Source organism: Cynocephalus volans, chromosome 11 (genome assembly GCF_027409185.1).
Source record: "Cynocephalus volans isolate mCynVol1 chromosome 11, mCynVol1.pri, whole genome shotgun sequence".
NCBI lineage: Eukaryota > Metazoa > Chordata > Mammalia > Dermoptera > Cynocephalidae > Cynocephalus > Cynocephalus volans.
Window position 1 is genome coordinate 71,099,454 of NC_084470.1, and position 27,261 is coordinate 71,126,714.

At 37.2% G+C, this 27,261-nt stretch overlaps 1 protein-coding gene across 1 annotated transcript in view; it reads left to right on the plus strand.

Moving 5' to 3' along the window:
- The first annotated feature begins 3,494 nt into the window (after nucleotides 1-3,494).
- Nucleotides 3,495-27,261, plus strand: part of PTPRG (protein tyrosine phosphatase receptor type G) — a 48,355-nt gene continuing 24,588 nt past the window's right edge. The window contains exons 1-4 of the mRNA XM_063113409.1: nucleotides 3,495-3,541; nucleotides 4,256-4,347; nucleotides 15,594-15,685; nucleotides 22,890-22,986. Of these exons, the coding sequence (XP_062969479.1) occupies nucleotides 3,495-3,541; nucleotides 4,256-4,347; nucleotides 15,594-15,685; nucleotides 22,890-22,986 (328 nt within the window). The remainder of the gene's footprint in view (nucleotides 3,542-4,255; nucleotides 4,348-15,593; nucleotides 15,686-22,889; nucleotides 22,987-27,261) is intronic.

Consider the following 27,261-nt stretch of genomic DNA (forward strand, 5'->3'; position numbering starts at 1 on the left):
TTTTCCTTTTTAAGGTAGTTGCATAAACCAAGTGTTCATTGTGAAGAAATTATAATTTTAGAAAATAGATCTTTGTGATCTAGGAATCTGTTTTATTTAAGTTGCGAGGGACTTTTAGGGTAAGTTAGTTGAAAGAGAATTGGACCTAGACAGAAAATTGAAATTTTGCTCAGTGACACAATTGAGCAGTTTCAGAAATTCTATCTCCAGGGCCGAGCCCGTGGCGCACTTGGTAGAGTGCTGCGCTGGGAGCGCGGCGACGCTCCCGCCGCGGGTTCGGATCCTATATAGGACTGACCGGTGCACTCACTGGCTGAGTGCCGTTCACGGAAAAAAAAAAAAAAAAAAAAGAAATTCTATCTCCATTCCCCTGAGCTCAAAAATAGAGACAATACTGCCTCTTTGAACATATCACAGTTTAGAAGTGTAGAGGCATTAAAACTTATGTTTTCTTTTCCTTTTCTCCAAAATTCCTGCCTTTGCTTAAAAATTCCTGGACACTGCCGAAGGTCAAGAAACAATATTTTTCACAGGACTTCTCTGAATTGAGCAAGTTAAAATATAATATCATGTGATATGCAGCTGCTTTTTATAAGTATTAAACTCACAATGTAGAATTTGTCCATGCAAAGGGATCATCTCAGTCTTGTTAAGGGTAGTGAAAAGTTGACAGCAACATAGTATCTTCTTCAGTCCCGGGCTCAGAGTAGACCCACTGTAAATAGTTATTAAAGGAACAAGTTAAATTAAATACCAACAATGTAGTACCTCCATGAAATGGAAGACTAAGCAAATATTAGTAAGATGTCAGTCCACATTTGTTATCAAGGAGACATGTGTATAGTATGATCTCATTTTGTTTTTAAAAAATAAAACAGAAAACAGCCTGTATGTCTGTATTTGGGTGAGAATACAATAGCCCCCTGGTTAATCTCCTTGTTCCATTCTTATTGCCCTACAATCCATCATCACGCAGCAACCAAATGAGCTCTTTGAAAGAGACAAACCAGACTGTGTTCCTCCACAGATTTAAGCCTTCCATTGGCTTTCCATTGCTCTTAGACACCAATGGAGATTCTTTGTGGCCCACTGGAACTTGCATGATCTGGCTCTTGCCTACCTCTCTGACCTTACCTTCTGTAGCCTTTCTTGCTCTTGCCGCTGGCCTCCTTTCAGTTCCTACCACCTGCCAAGCTCACTATTCTGAGGCTGTTTAGTTGCTTTTCTGCCTAGAATGGTCTTCCCCTAGAACTTCACAGCGCTAATCCTTCTTAATTGGGTCTCAGCTCAAATGCCACCTTATCAGTGAAGTCCCCTCCTTCACCTTCCATCAATTATCACATCTTTGTTTTATTTTCTTCATAGCATTTGACTACTGGCAACTATTTGTTTACTTGTTTACTTGTTATTGCTGATTTTCCCCATGAGAACATAAGCACTATGAGGGCAGGGGCTTTGTCTGTCTTATTTATCATTCTGCTCCCAGCCCCTCGTTACAGATGATCAAGGAATAGTCAATAAATGACTATTGAAAAGAATGGAAGGACATACCACAAAATATTAATAGTGATTATCACAAGGAGGAGGATTTGGAGTGATTTTAATTGATTTTGGGGTTTTTGTTCATTTGTATTTTCTAATTTTTCTGCAAAGATCATCAGTTACTTACATAATTCTTTATAAATTACTCCAGTGCTCAGCCAGGCTTAAGGAAGTGGTTTTAAGGATTGTAGAGAGTTGCAGAGAATGTGTTATCTGCACACTCCATGCTGTGCAGTGGGTGCTGAATAAACATTTGCTGAAGCCATTGAAACCTTCATTCTAAGGGAAGACGTTTCCCCCAAAGTTCTGTTGTTGCCCACCCACATCTTTGTGTGGAAGGAAAGCATGTGCAGCTGTATGGAGCTTTGTATCCCAGGTTCCTGACCCTCATCCCCAGTTGTGTGCTTTTCTCTGGCAATCAGAGTTATTTTGCTCCAGGGAAAATCCATTATAAATAGCAGCACATGGGGCACTGGAGTGTGATGTGCTTCAGTACACACTGCCTTTTTTCAAAGATAATGTGGAGCCCCACATGTAACTAAGAGACTGGCTAAATTCTCTGTCTTATAGAAAAAAAATCTACAAAATAGTATATCCTTTCCAAGTCATTTGATTTTAATAGCCAGTAATGATTCAATTTACTAATAGCTTTATATTTTGGAAATTTAATAGGCATAGTAATTATTGTCTTAAAATAGAAGAATTACTTTTTTTCTTTGTTTTTTCGACTTTGTTAAAGGCTGATCTGGTAAATTGTGGCCATTCATTTCAGTGACTTACAGCACTTCTTTGGGCTACTAAATACTTGAATGGTCATCCTCTAACTTAACAAATGCAGGTCTTCCTTAGCTATGACACTAAGTGGTTAAAGTTCTAGCTTATTTGTGAAGTCCTTAACCTGTGTTTTAACTTTAATGCTACGTTCTGGAAATCTGGGCAAATTTAACTTTAATATTACATTCTGGAAATCTGGAGGTAGAACAGGGGGTGAATGAATCCAAGAGTAGAAAACATGGTAACTAATTTAGAAACAGAAAGAAGCTATTATCTCACATATCAAAATCATGTTTTTTTCATGTAGATTTCCACCATTTAGGTTAGCACTAGAGCTTTATAATATTATGTGCATTTCAAATTCATGTAGCTTAAGTCTAACTGATGTTCTTCCCAAATTTAGGCTTTAGCTAAGCAAATAGTGACGGAAACTTGTTTCATTATTAATATTACAAATGCCAGGCAATTCATAGAAAAAATCATTTTTCAGTCAGTGCTCTGCAAGTGCAGTCCTGTGAGACTGTGCCAAGAGTTGGAGTGATTTATGTTCAGAACCCCTTAATGGAGTAGCAATCCAGACTGATTCTAGAGCATGCCCAGATGTACAACTGGCCAGACCTACTTTCCATCTGAAAATAGGCACTGCTTAAAGAAAAACGCTTCATACTGTGACATGAGCATTTCTGATTTCATGTGGTTCTAATAGCCCCATATAAAGCTGAAGTGGAAAAATCTGTATGATTGAGGTCTCCTCACTCCCACAGAGATCTTTGGTTTATAGAGAGGCAACCCTCTTCTTTGGCTTCACAGAAACAGGGTATGCCCAACAGAATCCTCCCAGGATACTTTTGGTTAGATGAGTAAGGACAGCTCTGAAGAAAAGTTGACTTACTTTAGTAGCTGGAACATGGCCTCTAGAAAATGCAAAGCTATAGCATGTGTAAATGTTGCCTCATGTGAGACGCCAGAGGAGTGGGAGAGGAGTGGGACGGATCCCAGGGACACCGGGCACCAGAAGGAGGCTGCCTGCTTGGCTAAAAGACCCAGCAGTAGGGCCGGCTATTGTAAAGCCCCTCCGCCAGATGAACAGGGACCCTTCTCTGGTCACAATAGCCATTCATGCTGAGCAGCCTCATTAAATATTCAGCCTGTGCTTCCGGCAGCTCATTAGGGCCGCAATGAGCAGTGACGTGGATGCTGGAAAGCCGAAGGCCAGCCAGCATCGGTAGGCAGAGGCTGAGTGAGCTGCTGATGGCTTTTCTGTTCACTGCCTGTCCTATGATGACCAGTGTGTGCTCCCTGCTTTGCTTGAAGTACAGGTAAAAACAAAACAAAACAAAAACCAGTAGATGACACTTGAAGGTTTCAGGTCCCTATCTCAGATGTTTTCTGGCAAGGGCCTCCGATTTTGAGTGCTTGCCCCTTTGAAGCCCTCTGATCCTTTTAAAGAGCTGTCTGAGGCTTTGGGGGCCTTTTCTAAGCACAAACAATGTGGTGCTATTGTGTGCTCGGGCTGTTTGATGAGCACATTTGAGAGGGTTCGAGGTGTGGTTTTGAACTTGGGGCTGGGGATTTAGAATAGCATATTATCCCTCTGTAACCTGTCAAATTAAAAAATATTGCGAGGTGATCCTAGCGGTTTGTGTGATGAGTTTACTCTGTCCGTGCCTAGTTTTCACATACTTGAGAAGTTCAGTTTCTCTTTTATCTGTCAGGTTGGATATAGTTATAATAAAAAATGGATATTCTTCAGTTATTTTAGGTTCCTCCAATAGCCTGAATGTTGTCTTTCTTGTATCTTTTCTTTTCCCTGGGTTTTCTCTCAGTGTTATGTGATGTTTAGAGCTGGGAAAGTGTGTGAAAGAAGAATTGAAAAATGATGAACTCACAGTGTATTTCTCTGGTCTCACTGTTACCTGTTTTTCTCTTTCATACACAGAAAATGTTTTCAGACTGCTCATTTTTATGTGGAAGATAGTAGTTCACCTCGTGTGGTTCCCAATGAAAGTATTCCTATTATTCCTATTCCAGGTAAGTAAGACACTACTCTTATTTCCAACAAGCTAATTGTTTTTCTCTTTTGTTCTCAGTTTTATGTGGTAGTCATGACAAAATATTATTTTTATAGCCTTTTAAAGCTTTCCCAGTCTAAGAGATCCTAACTCTAGAATTAGTTTAATGAAATCTTTGCTCCTTTACATATCTGCAAAGTAGAAAAATCCTCACCAAGAGAAACAAATAACTATGAGTTAATGTAGTATAGAGTCACATGAAGGGAAGGGAAGTAACAATAGAAAAAAGGGAAAACATACAAAAAACATGTTTATAATCTACTTTGACTAAATTTCATTTGGATAGATAATTTGTGCTTACATTTTTTAATCACAACTTGTCAGACTTTTTTTAAAGGTGAGCTTTTCACCTAAGATTCCTTAGTCTGAAAATAATTTACCTTAATGTTGGAAGTTTTGGTTCTTAGGATATTTGTGTGGAAGTCTCGAAATACATTGTTGGTGTGGTATGTATTTCATTTGTCCTCAGGTACAAAAATAAGATAATTGGTTAGTGTTAAGGGTAGGGATTGGTAGAGTACCCTGTAGTATATCCTAGCAAATGCTACAGACATTTAGAAGTTCAGCAATGGATTAATTATAATAGATAGGATGTGGGATTTGAATATCTCACCTACCCTTTTTATTTGGCATTCTTCCCCTTTTGCCAGATTTGAACTTCCTACCTCTGGAGTTCATCATGTGCTTCTAAATACATATATTCAGGTATCTAATATATCTGTCTCCTTGACATAATCATTTTGTAAAGAGAGGCACTACTTTTATTATAGTGCCACCCCCTGCCCACACATACCCCACAGCAACCCCATCCCACTGGTCTCCCTCATTCTCCATAACACCTTGCTTTAACTAATATATTATATATTTTACTTGTTTGTTTGCTGCTTCTCCTTACTAGAATGAGAGCTTCATAAGTGCAAGTGGATATATCCTCAGTGCTAGAATAATTCCTGGCATATAGTAGGTATTCTTTAACTTTTTGTTAATGAATGAATGACTGTCAGCAAAACTTCAGGTTCTTAAAAGGCCATGGCTGTGAAGCTCAGAGGTACAGTCATTCTCTAGGTACCAGGAAGGAACACCTCTATAAGTTTGCAGATTGTAACTAGGTGTGGTTATGGTTGGGGACTTAATTGTCCCTTTATGTATTGGTATATGTTAAATCATTAAATATTTCTGGGATTTTCCATATACTATCCATTCTGGTCAGCTTTTCTCACTAAAACTTGTCACACAGAAAGAAGAGGGGAAACAGAAAACTCTCTGATTAATTCCTGTTAGATCATTTGGTGGCTGCTAAATGATTCCCATAAAGATACGATAGGTTTTGTGTTACTGTATGTTCTTCTCCAGTGACTCCAGCCCTTTACCCTCGGTGGAGGAATCTGCACCCTTCCTTTGAGAGGAGAGGCAGGCAGGATTCATCAGTCTTCATAAGCATGGAATAAGTAGTATTGTTGAATCTACCAGATTTGCAGAATAGCATGAATATTCTCATTTTTCTCTTGCATCACCTAGAATATGCGTTGACCATTGGAAAATTCCTGGGAGCCTTTCTCTCCTCTGTCCAAATTCATCGACAAACAGCTGTTGGGTGGCTGTGCAATTGAAATCCATTTTTAAAGGTTAAATGGTGAATACTTCCTGGGCTGTTTTTCAATTTTGATTTTCTTTTACTATTGGATTAGGAATCAGAAAACCTAGGATCTTGCCCTGCCTCCACCATGAAATCTTTGGTCAGTGCCTTAATTTCTCTGAGCCTTGATTTCTAGAATCTGTAAAGTGAACAGGATGCCTGTCCTCCTTGCCACTTGGGGCAACTGTTAAGATCACATGAGATGATATGTATAAAAGCACTTTGGAAACCATAAATTAAACCAGAAGTGTAAACCAGAAAGTTGAAACTTTCCTTCCCAAATCATGGTATTATTAATCTCAGCAGTCATGGGGAGAGAGCATTTGCATGGTTCTCATGTTAAAATTGTCTCTAACTCTGCACTACATCCACTGGGTGTGGCCCATCTGGCACTGCTCTTCTTTGATTTGGATTTCAGAATACTAGATTCACTAGAATCCTCTGAAAATTCCATAAATTATTCTTGTTTTGCCACACCTTTGAGTAGGTGTCTTAGACCAGAAATTGCTTTTGAATGTTTTCTGCTTTATTTCCCAGCTACCTATTTAATTACCAAGTCAAATAGTCACAACTCAAAGGCATTCCTTTAAATGTGCTTTTCTCCCTTTTAAGTGTGAGTTTCTCCTAATTCATACTCACTGGTAATATAAGTACATGGAAAGAAAATTTCTTCAAATTCTCCACGGACTAAGAAATCCATGCTATTCGGTTGTACCTCGGTTAGCATAGGAGATAAATTATTGATGAATTGTAACACAATTGTAAATATGAATTACCTTAAATGTTGTAAGGCAGTGTGATGTCAAACGGCTTACATAGTGAAACCACAAGTGAGGCTAATCTTTGTTTTCTCAGGTTTTCATAGATAGCACAGCTTAGTAAGGAAACACCTAGACAAATAAACTTATTTTATGCTTAACTGGAAAAGAGTTACCCTAAATGACCTTTCCTTAAAGAGTTTTCAGTTTGATTACAGTCTCTTATTTTTCTTGAATAAACCTTATAGTCCTATTTAATAGTCATATTTGTAAAATATTTTAATTTATGAAGCACTTAACAATCCAGTATTCTATTTATTCATATGGTTTCCCCTGGTTATATCAGTACAACTGTCTTGCATAAGAAAATTCAACATAAGAAAAACACAATTTTTAATAAATTTTTGGGTTATTTTCACCCTATTAAAACTTTCACCACAGTTTTTCTTTAATGGAGACCTCCATAGGATCATTTTAAATGATTTTCCTTAGAAATTATCTAAGTGTTCTTATTTCTAAACACAGTAAGAAATTTATAGAGCTCCTAGAGATTACTTATTCTACCCATTCATTCTCAATTATATTTTATCCTTGTTCAAAACCTAACAACAAGAGTACTAGGCCCCAGACTTATCAACTCATTTTCTCACTTGAGCTCTTCATTTTCTATCATTTATTTTTTTTTTAATGATATTTCCAGACAACCCCCAGTAAACTGAACCATTATATTGGTTAAAGTGTGTGCGACAGAGTGAAATTGAAAATTTAAGTACCAAATTGTTATAAAATAAAGTTCCAGGATCATCACTATAGAATATGTAACATACTCTGTTCCTAGAACTTACTTTACAGTTAGCCTTTTTAAAATAAATAAATAAATAAATAAATAACATCATCATCATCTACTTATTATTGAGCATTTAACAACTAAGTTATTTTATGTTTATTTTCACTACAGTCCTATAGAGACAGGTGCAGTTGATATCCCCATTTTACAGATGAGGAAACTGAGGCTCAGAGACATTACTGAATTTGCCCAGAGTTGCATAGCTAAGTGGTGGAGCTAACATTGAAATTCTCTGTGTGACTTCAAAGCACAGATGCTAAGAAATGGCTCTGCCACCTCCCGGCATGCTATTCTGACAGTTTTGATATATCAAGACTTCAGACTCATTTGGATATTGCTTCATTAAATTAAGGCATTTTCAAATATATGTGAATATTCTGTTTAGTTTTTTCTGAGTTCTTGATTACTATCATCTTCTTTCACTAGCACTGGCCATTTGTTTCTCTGTTAAATTCTCTTTCATCCTCCTGGAGGGAATTTTTAAATTCTTCTGTTGAAGTTTCCTCCATATAAAAAAAAAATCTTCCTTCCCTCTCATCTCTTTTCTCTAGTTGTTTTTGTTCTTTTCTTTCCTGAGAAAAAGACTGAACCCAGCAATACTTCCATTCTGTGCAAAAAGTGTGATTTAAATGACTTAAGGAGCATTCACAGACATGTTGAATATTGAACAAATCTAGATGCTAAATCAGCAACTTCTAGATGATTCTGCTATGGTTAAAATTCATAAATAAAGAGCTCTGCTCTTTAAATCCTGAAGTATAAGTGGAATCAGTAAATTATGGTGACTTTTAAAAAGTATTGTAAAATAGGCAAATGATTAAGGAAAGCTTTGCTTACTTTTTGATACTCAATCCCTTGGTAATGACGGTTTATAAGAATTTTTGAAATGTTTTGAGTTAGCAGTTTTACTAATTCTAACTGAAATTTAGAATCTTCAGTGCATTCTTCTGGTTTAATATAGCAAAGAGTCTTTTAAAAATGTGGACATTTTGTTTTCCTCATCTTACCTATACTTATGTAAAATGTGGAAATGCTGTAGACTATGAATATAGTGGCTAAGTTTAGTTAGCCACATTGGAAAGAAATCATAATGTGGGCTGGCCAGTTGGCTCAGCTGGTTAGAGCATGGTACTGATAACACCAAGGTCCAGCTGCCAAAAAGAGAAGAAAGAAATGATAATGCAAGAGTATTTATCCAGCATGAAAGAAGGACTTTGGAAGTTGGTTTCCAATCACTATAAAAGTGACATCAATTCTCTCGCCAGGAAGATTTTGAATTGCAGTGCCTGCTTGTATGTATGTGTGATGTCTGAGAAGGGTGTGTGTGTGTAAGTTAAACTGTGACTTCTGCAGAAGAATAAAAGGGGCTCTGGCCTTTAATGTTTTTCACTAATGGTTTTTCAAAATCAAACATTCCATGGTCACTGGTTTCCCATTGTTACTGTGAGAGGACAAAACATAATTGAATACAGTAACCCAGCTGCCACTTCCTTCATATGCTTTCCATCTTTAGAGATACCCAAGTGGTCACAAATTACTGTCTTTAAGATGCATGTTATTCTTAACATAGATAAGTACTTAAAAAAATCTAATGACCTGGGGATATTCTTTTGAAACAGCAAACTTGAATATTTTTCTTGTAGTTATTAATGAAGCATTACCTACATGTCATCTGAAAATTATATTCACTGTATTATATTACTTATTTCAGATTTTCATTATATATAAACTTTATTTATTTATTTATTTATTTATTTGACCGGTAAGGGGATCGTAACCCTCAGCATGGTGTGGTCTGCACCACGCTCAGCCAGTGAGCACACCGGCCATCCCTATATAGGACCTGAACCCGCAGCCTCGGTGCTACCAGTGCTACACTCTCCCGAGTGAGCCATGGGCCCGGCCCTATATATATACAAACTTTTTAAAATCAGAATTTAGCTCATGAAATTAATCTGTTTACAAAGCATATTGAAAGGGCTTTCCAAATATGCAAATTGTCAAACACAAAAGTACCTATAAATGCTTTTCTCTGGAAATTAGAAAATCTAACTTTCTAATACAAAATGTTGCTACTAACCAGTAGCTTAGAAATCCAGAAATGATTCATGCCTTTCTAACAGTTAAAATACATTTTAATAATTTGAAGGTCACTGGCTTCAGCAGGGTGCCAGTATATAAAAGAGTTTTAAACATGCAGTTTAAAACCCTTAGGATTAAACCAACCTTGTTGGCATATTTTATTTATACAGAGATTATCTCCAAAGGAGATTCATTGGTCTTTTGACTATAATGAAGCCCTTTCTTTATTGACTTCATTGTGTCATAAATGAAAAGAGATTTTTTTTTATGGCAGGAAATAAAATGTTCCAATCTCCACAATACTCCTTGCATCATAAGAGTCTGATTTAGACAGAAATCTATTTGTTGTGTCCTAACTCAGGAACTAAAATCTTGATAATGTTCTTTTATTTCATATTTGCTTTATCTTCCTAATCTGACACAGAGGTATTGTCAAGCACAGAGAGAGACCAGAACTTGGCCTCTGGGAGGCTGAGAGGGCAGACAAGAGAGGGGCTGAGTTCTTGAAACTGAGATCTAACCACTAGAGGTGTGATTAACAGTACCTGATAATAGCCCAGTCTTGGGGAGTGGTGGCTGGAGTGGAGGGTAGGGGTGTGCAAGTTCTGAGCATCACTGATTTGTGCTATGTACTACTAGGGCTTTATATGTTCTCTTGGCCCATGGACAAATTTAGCTCGAATTTGGGTTAGGGTTGAGAGATCTGCTAAGGGTTAAATGAATTTTATAGGGATTGTTTGAAGAGTGGGTGATTTAAGGACCTCTGGAATCTTAGTGGTATTTATATATATAACCACACACTTCCAGAGTGAACAAGAAGTGACTTTTTCTTGAACAGACCTTAAACGAATCAACCCCAGCAGCTAAGCATCTTGGCAGGAAGGTAAATACAGTAACACTTTATTTAGCTGGCACCATCAAGGTGACCAATCTACCAATGTGAATTTTCGAGGTAATTGAAGCTTACCCTTAAAGCCAAAGCATATCATTTCAACGTTTTTTTGTTGGAAGTTTCTTTCAAATATAAGGTCTAGGAGGTAATGTAAAATGGAAGATTCCAGGCTTTGGAGTCACCCAGGCCCCATCACTTGATAATGACAGTGGGACTTGGCAAGCTCCTTAGTCTCTCTTAGCCACAGTTTCCTCATCTGTAAAATGGGAGTAATCACAGCCCCTAGATCACAGGGCCGTGCATGTAAAGCATGTAGTAACTAATAATAAATCATAGTTATTAAATATGTACTGAATGCCAAGCACTCTTATAAGTACTTAAATTATCTTGTTTACTTTTCATAACACTCTGAATTAAGCACTGTTGTTATTCCCATTTTACAGATGAGGAAAGGGAATCACAGAGAGGTGAAGTCATGCCACCAGGCAGTCTGGCTCTGTTTTTTTTCCACTCACACCATTGCTTCTGGGTTCCTGATACACAGGAGTTGCTCCATCAGTGGTGGCTGATAAGAGTAACAGCTGCACAACTTTACTGAGCTATAACCTAAGGGCCCTTCCCCTGAGCAGTGTACTGAGGTTGGGCCCTCTGTGAAGCTCCTCCTTGTGGTATATGTTCAGGGACAGTCTTAGCTGCTGATTTTTCCTTCCTAATATCAAACCAAAAATTGCAGACAAGAAAGCTAACTTTCTCACTTTTTGTTTATTTATGGTATTCCTTAAGATTAATAGAAAGGAAAATTTAGTATACGAGTAGGTTAGAAGCCTAAACTATTGGTGATTTTCCTCTAATAGTTCTGAAGATTTAAGTACAACAGAGACATACCATAGATTACGGAAAAAGCTTTTCTTTATGTTCAAGTGCATTGTTCTTTCTTTCCTGCACTGTTGCATTTGTCGTCAGCCTTAGCTCTGGTGCTTACTCAGTAGAAGTTGCTGTCATCAGTTCACCCTCTTCTAATGCTCTGTTTTTGGTACCTACAAATCAGAGACTAATTTCAAGCTTTATCGGTAGTGGTACATAAACAAGTTTTGTTGTGGACTGACCAAAATAAAAGGCCTCGTACTGACACAGTATAATTCTAACCACAAAAAGCTAAAATCTTAGAAGTAAATATAAATAATAGCATTTGATAATAGCCCATTTTTCAGGTACTGATTATCAATTGACTATATCAAACATTTTATAATAGGGTGATTTAGTGATAATAGTAGTGGTCCTGTTTATGCCTAGTTTAAGCCTTTGGTATCTGAAAATTCTGTAAGTAAAAATATTGGCACAAAATTATAAAGTATTATTTTATCAGATTAACCAAGACACTCTATTTAATTTCTTGTTCTTCTTTGAAACTGCAGAGCTTTGAGAATGAAGACAAAAAATATATCACAGTTTATAGGAGCACAAGCTTTTTGGGTTCGGTAGACCTGGGTTCAAATCTTAGATCTGCCACTGACCTAAATGTGTTGCTTCAGACAAGCTATCTTGGTTTCCTTATGTGTGTTGTAAAGATAACTATGTTTTCCTTCACCTGGTTCTTGTAAAGATAAATGTATGAAAAGCATTTAGCACAGTCCCTGGCATCCAGTAAGGGTTTAATAAATGGTGGCTCTCTTCTTATTATACCAACTTTACCATTACACTGTTTTCATTATACCATAACAATCTCCCACCTAAGCTGTAGTTAGTGAAAATATCTTCACTTTGATTCCAGCCCATCTTCTTTTTCTTTATGGTTCTCCCACCACCACCTACAACAGTGACTTTTATTCTCACCTAGAAATCCATCCTTTGTATGGCACTTGTAGTCTACATCATGTAATTACACACCATTCTTGCTCTCTCTTTCTTATATTCATCTCTTCTCCAACACAAATGTTGCCCTTGAGCCAAGACCATCTCCCTAATATTCGGCTGAGTACTAGGTGTTCAGAAAATGCTTCATCCACATCACATGCTCAGGGATGCCTTCCTGGATGCTCCAGATTAGTTCCAAATGGTCCATTCTCCTCATCTTTACACCCTGTATGTTTCCATCATAAACTTTATTAGAAATTTTAAAAAGAGAGAAAATGCTTCATTTAGTGGTTTCCCCATTCTCTCTGACCCAGGCAGTAGCCTTTCTCTCTCTGAGCTGGAGCAATCTTCACTTTGGGTGTGCAGCCAGCTTCCTGTGACCTACTCCATCCTTCAGTTAATCTTTCTTAATTTGTTTTCTCAACTGAAAGATGGAAATGAAAATAGTTCTTATGTGAGTACATGTTAATATATGAAAAGTGTATAGAAAGTGCCTGGTCTCTAATTAATGCTGTTAATATTTTCTGCAGTCTTTGGTAAAATTCAGACATTTAGGTGGAAATAACATCTTATGGATGGATATCTTATAATGCACGGGATCTTTCCAGATCAAAACTGAGCAGATTAGGTCTATGATGCTGTCCTAATTGCTTGGCCTTCTGCTAGTTACATTAATTTTGTAATCATCTGGCTCATGTTGAAAGAATTTAGTAGAAAAAACCATATGAGAGGGAAACTATTAGGACTTCTAATCAGTCATAGCCCTGTGTTTATCTTAATATAGAGAAAAGATTTATGACCCCTAAGCTATTTATCTTGATTGAAAGACAATGTGTTATCTGGGTAGCTGATGGTGGTCAGTATAGCATGCATCTGTTTACCCGCCTGTCTGATAGTTTTATGATGTTATTGGTGGTGCCTGGAAACCCAGAGGGTGTGGTTAGACTTCCTTGGATCAAAATGCAAATTGGAGAGACTAGTGAGTCATATATTTCCGTGATTATCATACTGAGCTCTGCTGGATTTTTGCTGCATCCAGCCATGGGGGTAGCAGGCATACTGATTTCGGGGCATGTGTGATATTAGCTTGGATATTTACTGTTGAGCACTTTGCAGGAAAAAAATAATACATTGTTAACCTGAAAGCATTTCTTTTAATGATTTGAGGTGGGCTGTGACCTTTAAAATGCCATGGTTTTTTACCTCCCAGAGTAAAATAGCTCTAAAGCTGGCTTTTTTTGTTTTGTTTTTGAACTCGAGTCCATATTCTTCATCCTGGCACCATAAATTTATTGGGAATCTAAAATTCTAAACTATCATTGTGGAGTAAATGTTGCCCTCAACACTAGTAACTATATCAATCTACCCTTGGAAACAATGTTGTACCTTTCATTTCTAAATAGAGAACTGCTGCAGTCCATATACTAAGGTGTTTATGGGGTTAGGTTGTCTCTTCATCCCACTCATTTTGCCTCTTGTCTGAAGATGAGTTTATCCTTGGGCTAATGTTTTAGAGACTCTCCAACTTTGTACATATTAACCCTTTTCTAGATTAACTTGAGATCATTGCTTCTTCATCTTTTTTTGTAGAATTTGCTTACTTCTAAACATTTTAAGTGAAGGGATCAGATAATTTTGGAAATTTTTCTTGAACTGTGCATTCTGCAGAAACATTTTGGCTCTGCTTACTTTGTTAATGTTGGTTACATCATGGGAGCTATAGATTTCTTGGGCATGCAAAGTGATTGCATATTCATGAACATCTTCAATCCTGAAATATTTGTAAATAACTTGGCAATTTTTTTCATAAGTTGCCTATTAAAATGATTAGGACTTTAATTGTTCGCACAGAAAGAATTTATGCTTACAGTGCCCCACCTATTTGATAACATTTCTATGCTAAGCAACTTGGATTAGGAACATACAAGTCACCTTCTTTAAACAAAGTATAAGAGATGCTATTTTTCGCAGGAGAATGATTCAAGTTTGAAAATGTCAATAGATGCAAAAAGCCACCCTAGAGCTTTGCTCTCTCAAAAGAAAGTAGAGAAGGAATGACATAGTCAATGTTAACTGTCACCAGATGAAGAGAAATCAGATTGTCAGGCCTGGATCTATAAAATTCTTGCCAAAGTAGGACCTCATTTACACATACAGATCTTCATACCCTTTGCTAAGAAAAGCATCTGTGGCAGTTTAGATGTTTGTGCGTTTGCCAAAGATCTTTCACTCTGAATAAAGTAAATGTCATGTCTGTTGTTTATCTCAAATTCAGCAGAGTATTTTTAAAAGGAAATATTTGCGGGGGAGGGTCGAAGGAGAAAGAAGGAAGGAGGTTGGGGAGCTCCAGTAAGTTGGGTGTGGCTGTTTTACAGTAGTACTCAAATATCAGATTCTGTCTAAATAAATAAGCTTAAAACATACTTTGGGCTCATGAATGGAAAATGTCCTTTTGAAGTGACAACACTACAATAAATTGGAACGTGGAGTCTTCCCAAATCTATACCTAGGCTGTCGGCACCAAAAAAATCCAGTTAATTCAGTCAAATTCCTTATTTGGCATCATGCAGACACAGCTGTCTTGAACTAAAATTTTGAATACTTAAAGATAGATGGCATTGTACCCAGAGCCAGCTGATACAATGGTATCTATCAGTAACCATGTATAAAAGATGGCTTAGACTTAAAAGATTTGAAATAAAACTTAATTGCTCCAAGTTCAAGTTAGATCACATTGAATAGCAATTAAAAACAAAAACAAATTAAAAAAAAAACAAGTTGTGATAAAATTTCTTGGCAAATAAGTACCTTTGGTAAATTCAGACTTTTACTTAAGAGTATGATCTGGTAATTTAACTATGTGAATTGCCTTGACCATAAAAATAAAGGGAATTCTCTATGTACCTTTTTTATAAGCCATATTTAACCTGGGTTATAGGCATTCAAAGTCATTATGCGATCCTTATGTAAAATAAATCCTGAGACATCTTAGGGCATCTGTTTCAGGTGATATAATTTTATCTATCTCTTTGCAAAAATCAAATATTTGTCTTAAATAAGTGTGATCTGCTTTATCAGTGTCATTTGTTTTACGGAGGTGTTCTATATGACTTCGAATATCATTTTATTCCCCCAGATGACATGGAAGCCATTCCCGTCAAACAGTTTGTTAAACACATTGGTGAGCTCTATTCTAATAACCAGCATGGGTTCTCTGAGGATTTTGAGGTATGTTTCAAAACTGGAAATTAATTTCCAGAAACCTAACTCTTATTTTACAGGGGTTTTTGTAAACCTGAACTGCATAATATAGCATAACAAAACAATAACTGTGGAAAGTAGAGATTGCTTTTCTTTTTTCTTTTCTTTTCACTCATAATTTAAACAGGCATTCTTTTCCCAACAAAATTAGGTGAAAGGGAGTTTGTCGCACTTATCCTGAACACACACTTCTATGAAAGAACAAACTTAGTGGTAGAAAGGAGGCAAACTGGTGGGGTTGTAACTGGGAACAATAATCATAATGCAGAGATCCCCGATTCCATGTCATCTCTGCAATGCCATGGTATAGTGGAGACAGCAGGTTTGGCGCCTGAGTAACTGGAGCTGGCTTGGGCCAAACACTTCATCTCTGATTCCGTTTCCCCATTTTTAAAAATGGCACTAATGTCTCTTATATCTTAAAGTTGTTGGAAAAAAGAAATGATTAACATCTTTGAAATTGCTGGGTTAATTGTCAGGAACCATGCAAAGGTTGATTATTGCTGTTTTCTTGATTATTAATCTTTGGAGAGAAGACGTGGGTTAACACAGCCTTCTGATTTTAAGAACTGGTGTGTAAGAAACAAGGTAGAGAGCGGCATGCACCACCCTGCCAACTCTGGGTTCTGTGCCAGTTCAGCAGTGACAGGGTGTCAATGAGGAGCTATTAAACAGACTGCCCTTTTCTTCACTGAGGCGCTTAACTAAGGCACATCTCTGGCAGCAAGAGTTGTGCCGAGGAGGCCAAGTTTTCATGGCAGCTCAGCTGTCTTCTAGCTTTGTGGGTAAGTCAGTTCCTTTCTCTGTCTTATTTCTACTTTAAAATGGAAATAATGATGGTGATGCTAACCTGCCCACTTCTTTTCAAAAAACAAAACTGGTCAAGAGGGTCAAATGAAGTAATGGAAGGTAAGCACTTTGGGACTAAGAGCCATACACCTGGGAGGTGCAATTATTTTGCATGAACAATGAGAAACAAAAACAGGACTAGAAGCCCCTATCTCTATGCAAATTTGGAATCCCCGAAGGGTATTTTATAAAGGCAATTATAGTGACAACTCATTTTAAATTAAGTCTTTCTCTTAGTTTTTTTTTATTAGCTTTTGTTTTTGTTTTTGGAGTAGAATGAAAACAAAGGTGGTAGAGAAAAAAACTCCGTGATTTATTCTGCAAAGTCATATGTTTTATGGAACAAACAAAAGCATGTCAGGTATTTAATGCTCCTATTAGATGCTTATCAAAAAAAGGTTCCTATTCAACTACAAAGAACATGGTTTAAGTCAAACATTTTGTATTCATGAGGACAGCAAATGTGTGCGGTGTTAAAGTGATTTAGTTCAATTGACTGTTGGCTGGATGACTGAGCAAGAATATTGAGGCATTTAACAATGTTGATGGTATTCAGGACAAACATTTATCCTCTAGAGAGCAGAATTTGATCAAGATGATCAAATGCGACTCTGGTTTCTCAATTATTTATGATTTGAGGCCCCGGTGCTATTCATCACAGCTGGCTTTGACGCCATTTAATTATTCAAAATAATCAGCTACACCTCTATAAACTTGATCTGACTTAAAATGGGCTTTGCTGCACCAAAATCATGCCTATTAACAAATCCTGGGCATTTCTATCCTAAAAAAAGTACTATGGCTAAAAGCTTTAGTCACCCCCATTGAACTTTACAGCGTAAGTGTTATGAACTGATAGTCATGGGAGTGGAATGAGGAGGCCAGGCAGGAAGGAGGCAGCGTTCTACTGCTGTCACCTCACTCTTTCTTGGTTTGAAAGTTTCAAAATCAGAGCTTTTCAGAATAGGAAGAATATCCTTTCTTCTAAAAAGAACAGTAAAGCAACAACATAAACGGGAATAAGACAGTAGAAAAACTCACCAATATACTGTTGCTTTATAATTTAGAGAAAACTTGAAGTATTTTTAAATGGTAGTAGTATTCCTTTTTGGCAACTCTGCTAAAAGGGAAAACTAGTAACAGGCTATATAAGAAAGGGCAGAAAAAAGAGATTTTGTGTGATTTAAAAAAAAACAACCTTCATTATGGTACGAGAGTAGTAATCTCAACCGCAGATTTCCAGTAATGAGGGCCAGTATATTACTTAGCACTGTGCATGGATTATTTCACTCCTTTCTCAGAACTACCCCAGGAGGTGATACTCTCTTACAGTCCCCATTTTACATATGAGGAAACTACCCATAAGACAACTGAGGCATTGATTGGGTGGCTATGTTTTGAAAGGGTAGCAGTAGGGTTTAAGACACAAGGGCTGTCTGACTGAGCCCACATTGTTAACCTTGATGCCATCCAGACTCTTATTAGTGTCCTGTAATGAGCTGAAGTCAGAAGGAGAAATAACTAAGATTGACACTGACTGTCTAAAACTGAGCATGCAGCTCTGCGTTGGCAAAAAAGCGTGGTAGGAAAAAAAAAAAAGAAGGGTAACAGAAGGAGTAGCCAAAATAAAGAGCCCCCACCCCCACTAACAGTATTAGGTGCCCATACATTATCTTTATGGTCATGAGCCTTCTGAGCTGAGAATCTGACTTACAAAAATCTTATCCAGTATCTGAATGGAGGCCTAAATTTGGTCAAAGTATTAATCTTAAGATTATAGAGAAACACAACTCAATAGCTGCTATTTGGCCATTAAGAGGAGATAAAATGACTCAGCTAACAGTTACTGAGTTCCTCCCATTCTCTGTCTATAACATAAGGTACAAAAATGAATTAGACAGAGTCCCTGGCCTCCAAGAGTTCAGTGGGGCTGGAAGGGGGGTGAGACAAACCAAAGTATACACAGCTAAAGTAGAAACATGGCAAAACAAAATGAGTGCTGTAATGCAGGTATAAAGTTCTGAAGACATGCAGAAGAGAAAGGCACCTATGAATCTTGATTATTTCAGCAGAAGTTCTATTTGCCCCATCTTGTTTAAAAATCTTGGAAGTAAAAAATTTTTGGTGAATAGCTGTCATGTTTTCAGAATTTTGCTGGTTGGAGAATGAGAAAAACAATTCACTGATAATTTTGAGTCTTTTTCTAGAGGTGATGCTGAAAGCCAGCTTTTTGTCCTTGTGAGTTAAATTTTGGAGACTGCAAAGCCAACGACGTCATACCTGTAGCAGATTTTTGCAGTTAATGGAAATAACATTAATCCTTGTCTCAAGATAGCATTTGATGACTGTTCCCTTGGTTACCTGAGCTAACTTCAACCTCACTGTCCTTCCCAAGTAGTAGTTTCCTAGAGTAGTGTCAAGAGATTCACAGCCTTTTCCCTGGCCTCCATAAACATAATGAAGACAGCTTCCCAAGGCACAGTGCCACCGTGCTCTTTCAAAAGAAGGGAGCTCCAGAGCTCCATGAGTCAACAGAACTAGTAGGAGAATCAGAAGTTTAAAGGCTGAGCACAAAGATGAGGCCTGAGGTCCATAGCCCTTGGACAGGATCCTTTGGGGGATCACCCCTATTACAGTTAAACAGCTGAGCTAAATGTGGGCTGGTCTGGTGGTTCATCTTAAATCAAGGGAATAAAGCTTTGTCCACCTGAGCCCATGCTCTGAGGGACCAGAGGCCACAATCACTTTATGTAATGAATGGAGACTTTCCAGGGTTGCCAGTGATAATAGGGGAGTCCCTGGACAGAAATGTAATGCTGCACAAAGACTGCTGCCTGCAAGAGGGCAGAAAATGACCCTGTAGAGTTTCCTGAGCCTCTGTGACAAAATGCCAGTTTGTCTTAAATATCTTAAAGAAAAACATTTTAAAATCCTTATGAAGAAAGTCATAGTCTCATAGTGGTTTAAGTTGAGGTTTTTATGAAGAATGAGAAACAAGTGAGACAAATTTTACAAATTGCACACCAAAAATAATTCATGTTATAGACCAGCGGCAGGATGATAGATGCTACGTTGTACTGTCTCCAAAGATGGGTTAGTTTTCTGGAGGGGAGAGGCAGTCATTTTAGGTAAAGATATATGGATTTGGATAGGGGAAGAGAACAGGTATTCTTAGCAAGGTAAATGGCAATAAAGCAAAAAGCAGGAAATCATATGGTCTTTTCGAAGCTGATGGAGATAAAACTGTCTGGGATTGGGAAGGGAGTTGATGGAAGATAGGATGGGATCTCAGAACCTTGGCCAGGGAATTTGGATTCTATACAGAGGTTTCTGAGTAGAGGAATAACAGAGTCAACACAACATTTGAAGAAAATCAGTCTGGCAACCGTTTATAGCCTAAGCAGGAGAGTAGAGGAAGAGGTAGTGTAACCAGCACCTTTCAAGGGCCAGCTCTGTGTTCGACACCGTACAAACACTGGGTTACAGTCGTGACCTAAATCAGATTTCAGTAGAACAGTCCCCTTAGCACAATAGTGGGCTGCCTGAACTCAGACACTAAGAATGTTATACACACTCAGTCTGATACTTGGTGGCCAGGTCCAGAATATTTTCTTCTCAGCTGTTTTGGGAAACTGAATATCTGAAAGATTTCTTGAAGTGTTTTTGTTCAATTATTTTTTTTAACGGAGCCACAGAATGGTAGGACAGTAGGTCTCCAAGTGCTCTTTAGATAGCCTCTCACATCGACGACTCCAAGCAGGAGGTGATTTAGCCTATTTTATCTCCCAAGAATCATGGGTATATCAAATGTTAGCGCTTTTCTTTCTTTTTTTTTTTTCCTTTTATTTTATTTATTTTTTTGGCAGCTAGCCAGTAAGGGGATCAGAACCCTTGACCTCAGTGTTACCAGCATCATGCTCTCCCAAGTGAACTAACTGGCCAGCCTCTTTACTTTATTTTAAACTTCTTGTTTTCCATGGCTCTCTCCTGTGGTTATATGCCTGTTAGTATTTAGACTGTTCTCAGCTTTGTTACATAGATAGTAAAATACAAGCAAGCTTAAATCATAAACTATTTATCAGAGTGGTGAATAGGTAACTTTACTATATACACTCAATCAGCCAATGTCACTTTAAAGGGTTTTTAACACCTATTAAAATCACATTAACTTTGAAATGCCAGTTCTGATGGAGAAAAGCCACTCCAGGATCAGATGATATTATCAGCGTCTAAATGAGCCAAGCAGTACTGCAAGGAATTATAGATGACATTATTATCCACAAGGCAAAATCAGAACGCCTTAGGCACACCTCATGGGTTGTAACAAAATCAGATTTAACATTATTTATGACTATTCTTTGTTTTCTGTCATTCACATAATTGGAAAAGTGAAATAGAGGCAACGGATCAGACCAAGGGTTTTTAGATAACAAAGAGTTTGATTGGCCATATTGAATGGCTGCTTTAAACAGTGCAGACAGCTGCTCCCAAGCAGTCTTGGTCAATTGCATTATATTGTAGTAGAGGCCCAACCTCAGTTTATAGCTAAGGGTGGCCAGATCCACACAACAGGGAAAAAAAAATTAATAAAACTAATCTCAGACTAAAGTACTAAAAACTAAAATCTCTCAGCAGAAGGTATCTCTAAACAACTCAGCCTTGAAGATATACATGTGAAAATTATGACCTTCAAAACCCAGAAACAAAAGGATGTCAGCTTGTTTCTGGGATTTGTATATAGATGGAATTAATATCTTCCAGAATATAAATTCATTTCAAAAACTTTCTGCCCTTGAAACTATTCAAAAGAGCATGTGTCAGGTTTTTAAGGCAATTCCAAAAAGCAGGCCCCAGTATTCCTGGTATGATTAGCATTGCTTATGTTCTTGTAGATGTTAAAATACCAGAGTCATTCATTACTTTGTGCCCACACTTTCTCATTTCAGAGTAAAGAACCAAAGGCAGTCTTAAGGCCCTTACCAGTGTTTGCCAAATCACAGGTTATGACTAGTTTAGAATAGAACATAAAATATCAGAATTTATCACAGTTAGTTAGGGTAAAAAACAGGTAAGAATTGTCATGAAACACTTTCCCCAAAGAGGTGGGTTGAATTAATGCGCGTGGGGCTTTTTGTTTTTAATGGACTGCTGGGAAGGCCTAAATTATGAAAACTTCAGTATACAGCTTCCAAAAATTGGAGAGTCAATGAATGTGGTTTCTTTGAACAGATAGCAACCCTTTGTTTTCATACCTTGGTTAAATTCTTTGATTACAATGAGTTCCTCCTTGGAGAGAAGAGGGGGACTCCTCACTGGGAAGTACTTTGAATATAAAAGACAACCTATTCCTTGTTTTCATCATGCTTGATGTAAATGCCATGGAAAACATCCATAATTGCTATGCAACTCCTTGTGGGGAAAAAAGTCTGCATGCTCCTAAACTCTGTTACATCTGTTATGTGTAAAACATTTCTCCTGATAATTTTGTGTTATTTTATTCCTGCTCTTTGTAGCAGCTGTGCACTGCTAATGACTCCTCTTATTAGTTAGCTACAGCACTTTCTTGGATTTGAAGCATACAGTGTAGAAAAATCTGGCTTTTCAGCAACCTATTGGGCTAATGGATGATGTTTATATCCATAGCCAAGGTAGTGGGATAGAGTTGCTTGTGCCACTGCTATTTTTCCAAAGAAGGATAATTTGAATTAAATTAGAGTTCACAAATAATTTGTCAGGGCCATAATATCTGAGCCAGATATGACAATTAGTTGAACTATGTATAGTGTCATTTCAGGACTGAGTCTTTATAGTCAATTTGCATCTCATATAATGAGGCTATAAGACCTGTAAGCATATGCATATCTTGATGAAGATTACACTTCCTGGAAATTCCTGATCATTCTTTAAGACTCAGGGGAATTGTTTCCTGTCTAAAGCCTTCCTCTGTTTCTCTACCTATGCTTCCCATTGTCGTTTTTTCAGGCCTCTATTCTGTTGATCACATTTGACTGACAGTGTCTTTTTGCATGTTTTTCTCACCCATAAACTATTCAAAGAAATAATTGTTTTGTATCCCATTGCCTAGGTTAAATTCTGGAATGAAGTAGATGATTGATGAATTAGTAAAGAATGAAATCCTTATATCTTCTTCATGTTCTCCATGTACTTGTTACGAGTATGTCAGTAACTATCTGAAGTTGGGTTTGGGGAGGTAATGGTGACTGTGGCTGGGGACTGAATAAATACTTTATGGCTTTGGACATGTATAGTTCCTTTCTTTCTAAAGTGTGTGTAAAATCTTGCCATTTGTTCTCTTCACCAGGAAGTCCAGCGCTGTACGGCTGATATGAACATCACTGCAGAACATTCCAATCATCCAGATAACAAGCACAAAAACAGATACATCAACATTTTAGCATGTGAGTAATAAACTTTAAACTACCTTCAACTGCGAGGAAATTAAATTTTCATGCTGGGTATAAGCTGAAAACCAAGCAATCAGAGTCAGGATACCAAGAAAGAATAATACTTGCAAGCTAACCTCTCAGCCCATCTTCAACAGCATATAAGAAGTAGGGACATTTTCTGTCCCCTTTGTCTTTCATTAGGCTGTCAGATCTCAGAGAGCTTAATAAGGTGACTGAAAGAAAACATTCTGAGCTTCATTGTTTCACATGAAGTGATGTCATATCAGATATTGGAAGCCAAAATCTGAATGTCACTTGGCTATCTTGACATTGTTTTTAACCATTGAGAGCCAAGTCTTTGATACCAATAAAGATATTGGGAATCTTGTCAAGTAAGTTGAATTTCAACGCAGTCTAAGACTATGTAATTGATCTATACCTTAAGTGATGAGCCTACAGTCCTTTTGGCCCATGTGCTTAGCCTTATTCAACATATTTCCAGGGTAAGTAGTATCCTGGAAGCTAGGGACTCAAACAGATGGGCATTTTGCATACAGAGCCCCAAGAAATACACTAGGAGCACAGGCTACTTCTGTTATTAGAAGGCCACTTTTCATAGACTTGTGGGGCTTGGGTCACTGGCAGGTATTATGTTTTGATATTAAGGGCTGGGCACAGATGTTTGTGGTTAACAAACACCGTGGTGAGGACCACATTGCACAGAATTTTATATAATAGTGTATTTAAATTGGACGCTTAAAATTTGAACACCACTGTAAAGTTTTTTTAATAAAGCTTTAGTGAGATATAATTCACATAACCATACACAATTCACCCATCTAAAGTGAGTTTTAGTATATCCACAGAGCTGTATAATCATCATCACATTCTAATTTCAGAACATTTTTAGCACCCTAACAAGAAACCCCATATCTGTTAGCAGGCACTTCCAGTTCCTCCCTCTCCCCAGCCCCTAGAAACCACTTATCTGTTTTCTGTCTCTGCGGATTTACATATTCTGGACATTTAATATGAATGGAATTATGGCCTTTTGTGTCTGGCTTCTTTAACTTAGCATAGTGTTTTCAATGTTCATCCATGTTGCACCATGTATTCAATGTAATACTCCATTGTATGGATATATAACATTTTGTTTATTCATTCATCATTTGATGGACATTTGGGTTTTTTGCACTTATTGGCTATTATGAATAATGCTGCTATGAACATTTATGCACAAGGCTGTAAGGGAGACATATGTTTTCAATTTTCTTAGGTGCTTACCTAGGAGTAGAATTGCTAAGTTATGTCGTTAACTCTGTGTTTAACATTTTGAGGAACTGCCAGTCTGTTGAGGAACTGCCAGTCTGTTTTCCAAAGTAGCTTCACCATTTTACATTCCCACCAGCAATATATGAGGGGGCCCAATGTCTCCACATCCTCACCAACACTTACTATTTTCTGGTTTTTTTGATAGTAGATATTCTAATGGGCGTGAAGTGGTATCCCACTGTAGTTTTGAAATGCATTTCCCTAATGATTAGTGATGTCAAGCATCTTGTCATGTGTTTATTGGCCACTTATATATCTTCTTTAGAAAACTGTGTATTCAGATCCTTTACCTATTTTTCAACTGCATTACTTGTCTTTTTATTCTTAAGTTGTAAGAGATCTTTATATATTCTGTATATAAATCCCTAATCAGAGATATAGTATGCAAATATTTTCTCACATTCTGTGCATTGTCTTTTCACTTTCTTCACAGTGTCCTTTGAAGCACAAATTTTTTAATGTTTGATAAAATCCAGCATATCTATTTTTTCCTTTTGTTGCCTGTTGCTTTTGGTGTCATATCTAAGAAATCATTGCCTAGTTCATGATCACGAAGATTTACACCTGTGTTTTTGTCTAAGAGTATTATGGTTTTACCTCTTACATTTAGGTCTTTGGTCCATTTGTGAGTTAATTTTTACACATGGTGTGAGATAAGAATCCAACTTAATTCTTTTACATGTGAATATCCACTTGTCCCAGTTCCATTTGTTGAGAAGACTTTTCTTTCCCACCCTGAATTGTCTTAGCACACATTTTGAAAATCGGCTAACCATAAATATAATGGTTTATTTCTTGACACTCAATTCTATTCTATTGATTTGTATGTCTATCCTTCTGCCAGAACTACACTGTCTTGATTATTGACTATAGCTTTGTAGTAAGTTTTGAAATTGGGAACTGTGAGTCCTCCAAGTTTTTTCCTCTTTTTTAAGATTGTTTTGGCTATTCTGGATCCTTTGTGTTTCCTATGAATTTTAAGATCAGCTTTTCTATTACTGCAGAATACATAGCTGGGATTTAATAGAGATTGCATTGGATTTGTAGATTAATTTGCATATCGTTGCCACCTGAACAATATTGTCTTCCAATCCATGAAGATGGATGTCTTTCCATTTATTTAGGTCTTCTTTTATTTCAACAATGGTTTATATAGTCAGCATTGTACAAGTGCTTCTTTTGTTCAATTTATTCCTAAGTATTTTATTGTTTTTGACACTATTACTATAGAGTTGTTTACTTAATTTTATTTTCAAATTGTTTATTGCTAGTATATAAAAATTCAATTGATTTCTGTATTTTGATCTTGTATCCAACAACCTTGCTGAACCCATTTCTTATAATAGTTATTTTTTATGGATTCCTTTGGATTTTTATACACAAGATCATGTCATCTACAAATAGAGATAGTTTTACTACTTCTAGATAAAATTTTAAAAGAACTACAAGCTATTTTTGAATAGGATTCTTTGTTTCACTTATCTGAGGGAATATAGAGGAGGTAAAAAAAAAAGAGAGAGAACAAGGAAGAAAGAGTCAAACTTCTTTTTTCTCTACAGTTGGCCAAACCAGCCAGGGCTCACCTTGCTGTGATTGTGAGGATTCATCCATCCGTATACTTCCTCTCTGACCATACAAATCAGGCAGGGATATATAAACATCTGTGCCTTACATACACCCACACACATTCTCTTCACCATAGCAACCTTTACTTTTAGGGACCTTATCGCCTTGGCTAAAAGTATGTGGCAAAGAAAGAGAAAATCAAAGCAACTTCTGTGTGATGTACCCAAGAGTCATGGTGGGTTGCTGGAAAACCATCACCTCTGGTTAAATGTAGTAACTTTCACAAGTTCATTTGTGTTGTTACTTCCACAAGTTCAAATTAGATGTGGTTTTATTTTCACAAGTTCAGAGTGTTGGGTTTTGGCATTCTCTTGGCCACTTAGATTCTGGGCACATCACCTGTCACCTTTGTCTATCCCTATATTAATGCCTTTATATACCAAAGAATAGCATATAAATGTCCTGGAAATAAGTAAAATCAAACTGTAAATGTGCCAGAAACAGGAAAAGCCTTTTCTTACAAAGCCATCATAACTTTCATGGTACATGTGGATGTCACCATGCCACCTCCTATACTACTGATCTATTAACCAGTATATTATCTTTTAGTTAAATAAGAATTTTGCAACTGCAGGAGTATGTGTTCTTATTTGTCACTCTAAGAAATAACAGTATATACTATAATAGCTACTAAGCATAGCAGTTTGTATCCATGTGTCTTAGGAGGAATTTTTCATTTTGGGCCTTTTTATATCAGGCATCCTGTTTCATGTCAACTTTAAACTGAGAGTTTGTCAGAACAACAAAAGCAATTCACCGTTCCAAAAACATAGGGGGCTCTCAAAAAGAGCTTGCTATAGTCTGAGGTCAGTAATGTCTAGGCACATCCACTCACTGGACTTCTTTCTGACTTGGCTTTTATGATAATGCCTATAAACAGAAATATAAATTGCCTTTCGCCCATTCTGTTCGGAAATTTCTAGATAGGGAAAATAAAATTATGATCTCAGCTTTCTTTTCTTTTGCATCCTAAAACACCAGACCCATTCTTTTGGGCAACTAGAGACACATACCGTGCACCACCAGCACCCCTTCTATTCATAAGCTAAGGTTCAATGAATCCTGAAATCTGATCGTTGACTTCAGATTCCTGCAATGAGATTACTCTTTAAAGAATTTCTGGTTCCCTCAGTTACTTAGGTTCTGTTGGGGCAGCAGAAAGTTCACCTGAATTTAACAATATAATCTCCTGAAAATAGATGTTCTGGACTTGATATAACAGTCACCTCTTTGTACTTTTATTAATGGGGTGGGGTGGGGGCATGAGAAATCAAAGGCCTTTGAACTTGTTTTCAAAAATAGGACAAGGAAGTTTTGGAGGACTGCAAG